The sequence below is a fragment of the Schistocerca americana genome, chromosome 11 (genome assembly GCF_021461395.2).
Source record: "Schistocerca americana isolate TAMUIC-IGC-003095 chromosome 11, iqSchAmer2.1, whole genome shotgun sequence".
NCBI lineage: Eukaryota > Metazoa > Arthropoda > Insecta > Orthoptera > Acrididae > Schistocerca > Schistocerca americana.
In genome coordinates this window covers 43,182,581-43,196,321 of record NC_060129.1, presented here as the reverse complement: position 1 = coordinate 43,196,321, position 13,741 = coordinate 43,182,581, and the positions used below count along the sequence as shown (strand labels likewise).

Sequence of the window (13,741 nt, the reverse complement as noted above, 5' to 3'; positions counted from 1 at the left end):
TATCAGATAGATTATATAATGGTAAGACAGAGATTTAGGAACCAGGTTTTAAACTGTAAGACATTTCCAGGGGCAGATGTGGATTCTGACCACAATCTATTGGTTATGAACTGCAGATTGAAACTGAAGAAACTGCAAAAAGGTGGGAATTTAAGGAGATGGGACCTGGATAAACTGAAAGAACCAGAGGTTGTAGAGAGTTTCAGGGAGAGCATAAGGGAACAATTGACAGGAATGGGGGAAAGAAATACAATAGAAGAAGAATGGGTAGCTCTGAGGGATGAAGTAGTGAAGGCAGCAGAGGATCAAGTAGGTAAAAAGACGCGGGCTACCAGAAATCCTTGGGTAACAGAAGAAATATTGAATTTAATTGATGAAAGGAGAAAACATAAAAATGCAGTAAATGAAGCAGGCAAAAAGGAATACAAACGTCTCAAAAATGAGATCGACAGGAAGTGCAAAATGGCTAAGCAGGGATGGCTAGAGGACAAATGTAAGGATGTAGAGGCTTGTCTCACTAGGGGTAAGATAGATACTGCCTACAGGAAAATTAAAGAGACCTTTGGAGAGAAGAGAACCACTTGTATGAATATCAAGGGTTCACATGGCAACCCAGTTCTAAGCAAAGAAGGGAAGGCAGAAAGGTGGAAGGAATATATAGAGGGTTTATACAAGGGCGATGTACTTGAGGACAATATTATGGAATTGGAAGAGGACGTAGATGAAGATGAAATGGGAGATACAATACTGTGTGAAGAGTTTGACAGAGCACTGAAAGACCTGAGTCGAAACAAGGCCCCGGGAGTAGACAACATTCCATTAGAACTACTGAAGGCCTTGGGAGAGCCAGTCATGACAAAACTGTACCATCTGGTGAGCAAGATGTATGAGACAGGCGAAATACCCACAGACTTCAAGAAGAATATAATAATTCCAATCCCAAAGAAAGCAGGTGTTGACAGATGTGAAAATTACCGAACAATCAGTTTAATAAGTCACAGCTGCAAAATACTAACCCGAATTCTTTACAGACGAATGGGAAAACTGGTAGAAGCGGACCTTGGGGAAGATCAGTTTGGATTCCGTAGAAATATTGGAACACGTGAGGCAATACTGACCTTACGACTTATCTTAGAAGAAAGATTAAGAAAAGGCAAACCTACGTTTCTAGCATTTGTAGACTTAGAGAAAGCTTTTGACAATGTTAACTGGAATACTCTCTTTCAAATTCTGAAGGTGGCAGGGGTAAAATACAGGGAGCGAAAGGCTATTTACAATCTGTACAGAAACCAGATGGCAGTTATAAGAGTCGAGGGGCATGAAAGGGAAGCAGTGGTTGGGAAAGGAGTGAGACAGGGTTGTAGCCTCTCCCCGATGTTATTCAATCTGTATATTGAGCAAGCAGTAAAGGAAAAAAAAAGAAAAATTCGGAGTAGGTATTAAAATTCATGGAGAAGAAGTAAAAACTTTGAGGTTCGCCGGTGACATTGTAATTCTGTCAGAGACAGCAAAGGACTTGGAAGAGCAGTTGAACGGAATGGACAGTGTCTTGAAAGGAGGATATAAGATGAACATCAACAAAAGCAAAACGCGGATAATGGAATGTAGTCGAATTAAGTGGGGTGATACTGAGGGAATTAGATTAGGAAATGAGACGCTTAAAGTAGTAAAGGGGTTTTGCTATTTGGGGAGGAAAATAACTGATGATGGGCGAAGTAGAGAGGATATAAAATGTAGACTGGCAATGGCAAGGAAAGCGTTTCTGAAGAAGAGAAATTTGTTAACATTGAGTATTGATTTGTCAGGAAGTCGTTTCTGAAAGTATTTGTATGGAGTGTAGCCATGTATGGAAGTGAAACATGGACGATAACCAGTTTGGACAAGAAGAGAATAGAAGCTTTCGAAATGTGGTGCTACAGAAGAATGCTGAAGATAAGGTGGGTAGATCACATAACTAACGAGGAGGCATTGAATAGGATTGGGGAGAGGAGAAGAGAAGTTTGTGGCACAACTTGACTAGAAGAAGGGATCGGTTGGTAGGACATGTTTTGAGGCATCAAGGGATCACAAATTTAGCATTGGAGGGCAGCGTGGAGGGTAAAAATCGTAGAGGGAGACCAAGAGATGAATACACTAAGCAGATTCAGAAGGATGTAGGTTGCAGTAGGTACTGGGAGATGAAGAAGCTTCCACAGGATAGAGTAGCATGGAGAGCTGCATCAAACCAGTCTCAAGACTGAAGACCACAACGACAACAACAAATCTTAACTGTTAGAAACAGAATAACTGCTGTGGAAAACAAACGGTTTTTTCAATATATCTTGCAAGACTGTGGCTAAGTCGTCATAAGCACTGTTCATACTGTTGGAAATTGGTTGGATCGGATGGTTTTTTTTATGGACTTTAAACTGATTTGTAATTTAAGCAGCTGCAGATTCATGTTAATTAGCTGCTTTTTTTAAAAAAATGTTTTAGAAGAGCTCTGGCATTGTTAATAGCGGTTCTGACTTCTTTCTGCAAAGTCGGCGTGGCATCCTTGTGCAGCTCAGTTCTTTCAGGAAAACGTCGTGGATTTTTGTCTTGTAGTTTGTGATATTCGCTATTTTTGGCTTCATTAAAACAGCAAATAGTTAACACTTTCAGCCAGAAGGCAAATACTTGTTCATAAAGAATGACTAATGTATAACAAGCGTTGCAAAGCGACGGTGGAATTTCCCAAATAATGTAATCCGTCTTCTTTGGGCAGCAATATAAACAGAAGAATACGGATCGATATGCGATCCTTCACTATTTTGTTCGCTGGAGAACAAATGAAGCCCTGAGCGCAAAACACTTGTACTGTTTTTCTTAAGTAAGACGGATGCAGATCTGAGACAGTCTGATCTAATTTTTACTACATGTATAAAAACGTGTTCCGTCTAAGTTTAAGTGAAGTGTAAATAGAAGAACTGTTATAACTAATCGTGACGACGCACGGGCAACTCAAGAGGACAATGGCTACATAAAAGAGTGCTCAATGGACATGAAACGGATATAAAAATCTACCGTCATTGTAGTACTAAGCATAAGGTACAATATATGTTTTAGTTATAATAAATATTAGTTCTGAAATATTGAATCATTTAGCAGTGCTGATTCCTATCATTTCCTTAGTATTATTTTCATTTTAATTATACATTTTTCTAAGATTACAGACACCAAGATTAGCAGTCCAATGTGCATGTTTCATTGACAAAAAAAAAACTGTTTTATCGGTCTTCCTGCATCAGCTTTAATATTGAATTTCCCTTTTCCGTAATGATACAGTTGTTTTTGCGTCCGTAAGAACTTTCTGGTCCCTTAGGAAATTGTTTTGTCATAACAATAACTTCAGAATTGGGCATGATCGTATCTATGATCATGAAGTAATTATAAAGAGGATAATGCAATTTCTTAATCAATAGCACGATAGCTGTGACTGCTTCAAGCTATGCTAAACGGCAAGTAAAGACTATTCACATTTCATAATGCAATATTTTATGACAATGGTCAATCCATGATTCTTACGCCAATTGTGACTCATAAAACAGTAAGCGAAATCACAAATTCCAACTTTTTCATTGAATAACAACAACACTTTTATTTTGTTACATCACAAGTTCTCTTCCTCTGTGTCAATGCTCGGTCCGGTGCAGCTCGAATGACCCTGGCGGATCTCATAAGATTTGACTGGGAAGTTTCCCCGCATCCTCCATATTCACCACATTTTGCCCTCCACTGATTTTCACAGATATCCACCAAATCAAGGGTCTTATCAGAGGTTACCACTTAGACACTGAGGAAGTTGTACTGACTGTCAAAAGCTGGTTACGAGCACAGGACCCCACCTGGTATAGCACTGGCTTGGAAAAACATGTCCCATGTTAACAGATATGCTCAGAAAAATGTGACAGCCGTGAAAGAAAGTAACAGAAACATTGTATGATGTCAATAAAAATATTTCAACATTATAAATTGTGAGTAATGTTTTATATATACAGAGGGAAACATTCCACGTGGGAAAAATATATATCTAAAAACACAGATGATGTGACTTACCGAACGAAAGTGCTGGCAGGTCGACAGACACACAAACAACCACAAACATAATATAATAGAGGGAAACATTCCACGTGGGAAAAATATATCTAAAAACAAAGATGGTGTGTGGATGGATGTGTGTGTGTGTGTGCGCGCGCGAGTGTATACCCGTCCCTTTTTCCTCCTAAGGTAAGTCTTTCCGCTCCCGGGATTGGAATGACTCCTTACCCTCTCCCTTAAAACCCACATCCTTTCGTCTTTCCCTCTCCTTCCCTCTTTCCTGATGAGACAACAGTTTGTTGCGAAAGCTTGAATTTTGTGTGTGTGTTTGTGTTTGTTTGTGTGTCTATCGACCTGCCAGCGCTTTCGTTCGGTAAGTCACATCATCTTTGTTTTTAGATATATATATACATACATATACATATACACTGCCTAATCCCGCTGGATGTATCCTGGGTCCATTCCATAACTATAGCTGTGAGGCAAAGAAGTAAAGTGAGTAGTGGAAACGTACCGATTAGTTACTGTCAAAAAAGGTGAAGCGCCGAGTGTAGTCACCTGAGTGGATGCTGACTAGTTTTTGGGACTGCCACAGTAAGGAGCAAACTGTCACAAGAGCACACAACCGTAACCCCATGACAAGGTTTAGAGAGGCTGTCGTGATAAAGCAAAGTGGGAAGTTACCCGAGGGGGACGTTTTTGCTCCACAAAAATCTGCCAGCTCATTCTGTACGGGACACCACGACCCACGATGCTTCTTTGGGCTATAAGATTTTGCCTCACCCCCCATGTTCTCGTGACACAGTATCTAGTGATGCTTCCCTCTTTCTTGTGATGAAAAAACAGTTGCATGGAAGGCATTTCCAGAATAACGACAAAGTGATTTCCTGAACAGATGGAAAGCAGACTTCAACAACTTAGGTCTCTGCCACTCTATCCATCACCGGTAATACGTGTCACATCAAAGTGTAACATCGTCACAAAATGTTTGGCTTTACTGAATCAAAGGAGCCCTGCTGCAGCTGTGTGTGACACAAGCGGGCAAACACACAGGATCTGATACGTAATTTTGCAAGCGAGCCCATTCGTACACCACGAGGCGACCGGATTACACTGTGCAATTGTGGTGACAACGCAGAAAGACTGTGTGACAGTGGGTCGACCCGCTATATATTTCCACACCGTCAAAGCACAGAGGTGTCGACCTGTGCGTACCCGGAAACAGTGTAATGGCAGAATGACATTCCTACTAATCACTACATGTTCCTAGTACAGTTACACACAGTACAGTCTGACAGAAACCTCCACAACTTCAGGTCCGATTCAGTCTCAGACTCAGTACAGGCCAGCCAGCAACTGAAACTGTTCCGCGCAGTCAGCTCCGACAGACCAGCTTACGATTGTAAGTCTGCCCTGTGGAGTTAGAAGATCTGACACAGAGCCATCCCTGGGCACGATAGCGCCAAACTTCTGTTTCATAGAGCGGTGCTTCACGATCGGGGCAGTACTGGTGTGGTCCTCCACATTGGGGCAAGCTCCTAACCCAGTAGCCGTGCCTGCCAACGGGAATTTAGCAAACTTATGCATCACTGGCAGCGCTCATTAGGGACCACCCAGTGCTAGTTCGGGACAGCACTGACAAGTAAGGTAACTCGACACAAATAAAATGAGTCATACCTCGCAGCTGAGTTTTCCTAGTATAGCGGTACAGCCTCCCCCAGCACTCACATGAAATGTCCGATACCACTTTTTATATATGCATCCGGATAGTTATCAGACAATTCAGTGCTTGCTAAAGCCTTGTATGTGTGTCCTATACATGTATCATTCTGTCCTATTAGATAAAAAACTTGATATTTATTCTGAAAGGATGTGGAATGTTCTGGAAGGACGTGTGTTGTCATAATTATCGGTGGATTGTTGTCACTGATAAAATTATGTACATATACTAAATTAAGTAACTAATAAAGAAAGTCAAGTAATAAGTCCTTAGAAATAAATAACTAGAGACTGCAGAGATGTTAGCTTGAAAAATCATTGCTTCTAATTAACAAAATGATAATCCAAAAATCCATAAATAGCTTAAAAGTTATTACCAAGCAATGTGTTTTCATTTGTTATTTACTTTTATGTCTTCCTCTGTAATTAATATTTCTAATTAATTCTCCAATTGTTTGCATCTCACAGTTTTACAATTTCCCAAATTTGAGGCCTTATTTGTGCACTTTATGTATATAACCAGATAAAGCACGAGCTCTGTACTACCATTAAATGTTAGTAACCAAATCCAAAATGTAATTAAATACATAACTAAAATAATACAAGAGACATTATTGTAATTAAAGTTCAGAATGCTTTTCGTATGGAAAACTGAAGACATTACTGCAAAAGATTGTCATTGAATATTGTATTTTATACCTTATTCGGCTATAACATCATTTTCTTTACATTTTGTAAATTTTAATTGGGACATCAAAATTGTACAAAATTAATAATGCTTTATTTTGGTAGCTACTGTTAAAATTCTATATAAAGTTATGCAGAGATGCTGCGACAAGTCAGTTTGGAAGTTACTCTTGGAAGTAAAAGAGATCAGTGAAGTCTGCCCGTGTTTTGTTTACACGATGAGTGTGCAGTTCAGATGTCAATTAATGTGAATAAAGTTTGTGAAGCATGAAAATTTCCCATTCATTCATTCATCAATGGACCAGGCAGAAGAAACTTAAGTAACATTCAACACGAATCGTTACACTAGCCACCTCCACAACCCACCACTCCACAACCTCTACATCATACTGGCCTCACTTGCCCCAGGTCGCTACAGAAGGGCGAATGTGCAGAGAACGGCTAACATGAGACTGGTTTGATGCAGCTCTCCATGCTACTCTATCCTATGCAAGCTTCATCATCTCCCAGTACCTACTGCAGCCTACATCCTTCTGAATCTGCTTAGTGTATTCATCTCTTGGTCTCCCTCTACGTTTTTTACCCTCCACGCTGCCCTCCAATACCAAATTGGTGATCCCTCGATGCCTCAGTACATGTCCTACCAACCGATCCTTTCTTCTAGTCAAGTTGTGCCACAAACTCCTCTTCTCCCCAATTCTATTCAATACCTTCTCATTAGTTATGTGATCTACCCATCTAATCTTCAACATTCTTCTGTAGCACCACATTTCGAAAGCTTCTATTCTCTTCTTGTCCAAACTATTTATCGTCCATGTTTCACTTCCATACATGGCTAGACTCCATACAAATACCTTCAGAAACGACTTCCTGACACTTAAATCTATACTCGATGTTATCAAATTTCTCTTCTTCAGAAACGCTTTCCTTGCCATTGCCAGTCTACATTTCATATTCTCTCTACTTTGACCATCATCAGTTATTTTGCTACCCAAATAGCAAAACTCCTTTACTACTTTAAGCGTCTCATTTCCTAATCTAATTCCCTCAGCATCACCCGACTTGATTCGACTACATTCCATTATCCTCGTTTTGCTTTTGTTGATGTTCATCTTATAGCCTCCTTTCAAGACACTGTCCATTCCGTGCAACTGCTCTTCTGAGTCCTTTGCTGTCTCTGACAGAATTACAATGTCATCGGCGAACCTCAAAGTTTTTATTTCTTCTCCATGGATTTTAATACCTACTCCGAATTTTTATTTTGTTTCCTTCACTGCTTGCTCAGTATACAGATTGAGTAACATCAGGGAGAGGCTACAACCCTGTCTCACTACCTTCCCAACCACTGCTTCCCTTTCATGCCCCTCGACTCTTACAATTGCCATCTGGTTTCTGTACAAATTGTAAATAGCTTTTCGCTCCCTGTATTTTACCCCCGCCACCTTCAGAATTTGAAAGAGAGTATTCCAGTCAACATTGTCAAAAGCTTTCTCTAAGTCTACAAATGCTAGAAACGTAGGTTTGCCTTTCCTTAATCTTTCTCCTAAGATAAGTCGTAGGGTCAGTATTGCCTCACGTGTTCCAACATTTCTACGGAATCCAAACTGATCTTCCCCGAAGTCGGCTTCTACCAGTTTTCCCATTCATCTGTAAAGAATTCTTGTTAGTATTTTGCAGCTGTGACTTATTAAACTGATAGTTCGGTAATTTTCACATCTGTCAACACCTGCTTTCTTTGGAAGAGGTGACAATTAAACCTCTAAATGTTTACACGTGTCGCGTTACGTCGTGCAGACTTCGAGAGGGTACGGGTGAAAGACACCAGTCAGAAGCACGATTTTAAAGAAAATCCGTTTGCCACCCACCTGGAAGTGCTTCGTCTTGCCCGGCGTGGCGGACACAGACACCTTCTTGTGGCCCAGCAGTGCGTTGATGGTGGAGCTCTTGCCCACGTTGGGGTAGCCCACGAGCCCCACCGTGGTGACGCCCGGCAGCACTGTCTCGCGCCCGCGGTACGCCCCCTGCAGGAGCGCCACCAGCTCCTCGCAGTTCAGCAGCTTCCCACAGCTGTCGCCGTCGGACGACGACGGTCTGCCCTCGCCTGACAGTTCTGAAACGGTGAGCATGCGAGGAGCCTAAATAGTAGTCCGATGTGAAAGTGATTTTGTGTGTATCCGACAGTATTACGAAGAGGATAGATTGCTACTAACAGTAAAGGTGACCCGTCAAATTGCAGACTGGCACACTGAAAAGACTGGTACAGATTACAGCTTTCGGACAAAGCCTTCTTCAGCAAAGAAAACTCGAACACATTCACACGAGCGAGCGAACCTAGTCCGTATATCATCATTACCACCACCAGCTCTGACCAGAATGCCAGTCTGGTGTGTGCATGTGACGTGCTTGCTTGTCGGAATGTGTGTCTTCTGATAATATTATGAAAAAGATAGATTGCTACTCACCATATAGCGAAGATGTTGAGTCGCAGGTAGGCACAACAGAAAGACAGTCAAACAAGTAAGCTTTTGGCCAAAAGGCCTTCTTCCACACACACACACACACACACACACACACACACACACACACACACACACACTACTCCATGCAAACACAACTCACACATACATAATCACCATCTCTGGTGGCTGAGGCCAGTCTGATCTCAGCAGCCACAAACAGTGTGTGTGTGTGTGTGTGTGTGTGTGTGTGTGTGTGTGTGTGTGACGTCTAGTTTGGAAGAAGACCTTTTGGCCAAAAGCTTATTGTTTGACAGTCTTTCTGTTGCGCCTACCTGCGACTCAACATCTCCACTATACAGTGAGAAGCAATCTACCATTCTCATAATATTGTCATTATTCCATCCTGGATTTTCCAGTGTGTGTGTGTGTGTGTGTGTCTGTGTGTGTGTGTGTGTGTGTGTGTGTGTGTGTGTGTGTTTTCTTTGCTGATGAAGGCTTTGGCCAAAAGCTATAATGTGGAACAGTCTTTTTCTTGTGCCTCCCTGCAACTTGACAGGTCATCTTTGAGTAGCAATCTATCATTTTCGTAATATTGATTTCCTTCCTGTGCATTCAAATCGTTTATTTATGTGCAATATATGTGATGCATTTTCTTAATAAACATCTTCACTTGTGTTCTGGGCCAAGTACACATTCTGATGGCAGCCGTAGATGCAGTGACAGCCAGTGATCACAGGAAAATCTTGCCATTCAGTGTTGCAGATCTCCGTCCCCATTGTGTTAAAAAGAACCACCACCACTTAGTGACTAATATGTATCACGCAGTATGCAAGTCACGCTGTATGTAAGTCACGTTGGGACTGTTCACATCCTTGTCAGTCTTAAAAGAACAGAAGTACTGATGTTCACGTGCAATATACCCGTATAAATCTCCATCCTTAACGTTAATAACAAATCCTGCATTAAGAGTAATTACATAAAATGATTCTACATCCTATAAAATGAAGTGAATTTATAACTGAAAACAGAAGGAAAGGTGGCAATGCATGCCTAAAACTATGCTAAGAAAGTTTTAGCTGAATGAGAGGGGGTATGCACGAATGCATACAAGATTCAAACAAAAACTCTGCTACATGCCTAAAAGGCATTCTCAAAGACAGACACACACTCTCTCTCTCTCTCTCTCTCTCTCTCTCTCTCTCTCTCTCTCACACACACACACACACACACACACACACACACACACACACAAGTTTTTTGTATCACCCCCCGTTTTTCAAAATTCATTTCACAGAAACCAAAAACTGGCTCCAGATCAGCAAGTAAAAAAAAATAAATAAAAATTAAAAAAACACTCGTTTAATAACAAACTCGTATGTTTCCATGGTGGATTTTTCACAGCACTCCTTAAGGGGGGTAGGACGTCAAACGGGCCGACTTGGAGCAGGAGAGTCACCACAGGACATTTTAATTTCTACTGTCTATACTTTTACAAATAAATTCATAAAACTTTGTCACCATGACCAGGAAGGATTGAGGACACTCACATATTGCAGTGGACGTTCAAAAACGTAGCAAAATACCTTTTTTTACATGTGAAATTTCATCATTTTTTTCACTTATTACTGGCTGCATTTGTTCCTATAGGTACACTTTTCTTCCTAAGTAAGAGAGATTCTTCGATGAATTTTTCATAGCATACAAACAGTAGTTACAGGTGTAGAAACTCTAGAATTTTCCAAATTTATTAAAAAACTGTGGAAAAAATTGAGATAATTAACTATAAAACTTGAGTTTTTTTCTTAACATGAGGTTTAAAAGTAACATTTCATTCATTTTTTCATAAATTAAATAACTTCTAGAGTTTCATACACCTGTATCTATGGTTTGTATGCGGTGCAAAAGTCATCAAAGAATCTCTCTCACTTAGGAAGAAAAGTGCACCTACAGCAACAAATGCAGCCAGTAGTAAGTGAAAAAAATGATGAAATTTAACATGTAAAAAAAAAAGTGTTTTGTTACATTTTTGAGCTTCCACTGCTATGAGTATGAATCCTGAATCCTTCCTGGTCATGCTGTTAAAGTGTTATGAATTTATCTGTAAAAGTATAGACAGTGGGAATTAAAATGTCCTGTGGTGCCTCTCCTGCTCCAAGTCGGCCCGTTTGACGTCCTACCCCCCTTAAGCAACATCAATACATGGTGGAACATCCCCTTGCTCGGATACAGACTCGAATCCATTGTAGCATACCTTCAGTAAAATCATTGAGCCAGATTTGATCCGAACTGTCCCACTCTCCAAAGGCCATTGTGTGTAAGGTGGCCATTATACATGTTTTTGTCGACATCCAAAACCAGCTCGCTTCAGTCAATATCACACATTTGATTAGGTTTGTATCAAGCAAACAGGGAAGCCACTCCATTCTGAGATGCTACCGTGCTGAAGGAACTTTTTCACACGAACAGCACAATGAGCACAGGAGTTATCACTCGTCAAGACGAAACTGTCACCAAAATGTGGGTTTTGCAGTCGCATTGCCGCTTGCAGAATCTCATCCCTGTACTGTCGAGCAGTGGGATAGCCATCAACAACCACAAGAGGGGTACGGTGGCCCCGTGTAATGACACCCCAGAACATACTTCTAACACCACCTTGTTGCACAGGTGGAACACACTTCCGGAGGCATTCAAAATTACCAGATTACACATTGTCTACAATCTCACTTTCATCCATGAACAACATAGAATGCCAATCCTGGGATGTCCATTCTCCACGATTTCTTGCCCATCTGTGATGGTGTCCACAGTGACGTGGTGTACAACACAGTGCTCCCTACGGTTGTCGGGTGATTCACATCACACAATCATCTCCTAACAGTTTGATGTGAAAAACGATGTTCCTGCACCCCCTACGAATGCCGAAATTCAGTTCTGGAGCACTGCGCTCACGGTTCCTCTGAACTGAATGTTGTAGGTATTGATTGACCTGTGCACCTGTCGAATGTGGACAGCCCGTGTGGGGTAAATTCTCAATGCTATTTGACAATTACAATTAGTTTGAGATCTGCACCACATCACTTCCACTGCAGTGCAAATCTCTAGCAACTTTCCCAGTTGACGATTCTTCAGCGCATTGTGTGACAATACGGACCAGATCGTAGATCGTGACTGTCCTCCTTGGCAAGATGTATGTTCACTCTACAGACATCTCTGAAGTATCCCCCTACTGGCACCTTGCTTTCAACTGAAATGCTGTAATCCATTCCAATGTATTGCTCTACCGTTAAAAATTATGTTAAAACACTGTGCTGAAGTAGCATTAAAGTAGCTGGTTGGATTAACTAGTAGTGGATTGAAGTAAAACTTTGAGTAATTGATGTTTATGGGTAGTTAGTTAGTAGAATAGACAACGTGTGTGTGTGTGTGTGTGTGTGTGTGTGTGTGTGTGTGTGTGTAAATAACCCTATGCTGTCCTGACCCATCCTTGCACAAGGCATAATCCTATTTATTTTAGTGAATAAATAATTAGTGTTTCATTTATTAAAATGGAACTGAATGCTTAATTTTAAATCACACCACATTACTGGTGTGGGTTTAGATAAATTTATATTCTCATCTAATTTTCATTTGCAAAATTTAAGTTTCAACAATACTAAGTGGTATTATGTATGACATTTTGTAATCACATAACTATGATGAACAATTTCTGTAAGTGCAGTTGAGAAGGAGAAGCGAACCAGCTAAACTCCTACGAGACAGGGGACACAACCTGACGAGGGATTAGCAGCAAACATGTGGGTTTCCCAACAGGTCGTGCTGTCAGCCAGGCCAATTCTGGAGCACGCTCGACAACAAAAGAAGGGTGCCGGGAACCAAATTCCCTTACACCTGTAGCTAACGACTGGCCGCACAAGTGCGACCCTCTGTGGGGCCGACGACCTGAGACGATCGCGTGGAAATCCATCTGCTTGCAAAGCACCACACGCACACGACCGTGACGAGACGGCCGCAGTGAAACGACAGGAGACAGGCGATAAAGGGGCATGGAGCCCTTTTGACAGGAATCATTGCAAGGAACTTACAGATGACAATGGTGCCTGTCAACATTTCCTGCCAGATACCTACTGACAAGCGGCAGTAAACCCTGTTCGATGTTCTCTGCTTGCTAAGGGTGGCATACAGAAGAGCCTTTAAGTGCCATCCTTGCGCACGAATATGAAAACCGGTGAGTCGAATCACAAAACTTCATGGCTTTGACAACACAATGAGGAATCGGTCAACTCAGTGAGCTGCAGGAATGTTTTCATCTCTGGGCACGTGCTTACTGCTAACAACCATAAATATTGGTCAGTGCTAAATATTGGTCAGTGTTCTCTGCTTACTAATGTGGTCACACAGAAGAGCTCTTAAAGTGCCATTCTTGCACAGGAACACCCAAGCAACCATTGGTACAACAGACACCTATGATGAATACCATATTTGCTCAAATCTAAGCCGCTCTTTTTTTCCGGTTTTTGTAATCCAAAAAACCGCCTGCAGCTTAGAATCGAGTGCAAAGTAAGCGGAAATTGTGAAAAATGTTGGTAGGCGCTGCCACAACTAACTTCTGCCGTCGAATATATGTAGCACTACACAGGCATGCTTTGAGACACAAAGATAAATACTGGCACCAAAACCTCTGCGTCAGAAAATAAAATAAAAAAAAAAAAGGTGGAAGACGAGCTTTTTTCTCCGCCCCGAGTTTCGACCACTGCATTTTCCTACATTATCCAACGAAGTAAATACAAATTCCATATTGTTCAACTTCGAATGTACCA

The 13,741-nt window shown here is 41.3% G+C and overlaps 1 protein-coding gene across 2 annotated transcripts in view; it reads right to left on the bottom strand.

Annotated features, from left to right (window-relative positions):
* Positions 1 to 13,741, bottom strand: part of LOC124553692 (large subunit GTPase 1 homolog) — a 169,018-nt gene that overhangs the window by 83,072 nt on the left and 72,205 nt on the right. For both annotated transcript variants that reach the window (XM_047127595.1, XM_047127596.1), the window contains exon 7: positions 8,331 to 8,575. In XM_047127595.1, coding sequence (XP_046983551.1) covers positions 8,331 to 8,575 — 245 coding nt within the window. The remainder of the gene's footprint in view (positions 1 to 8,330; positions 8,576 to 13,741) is intronic.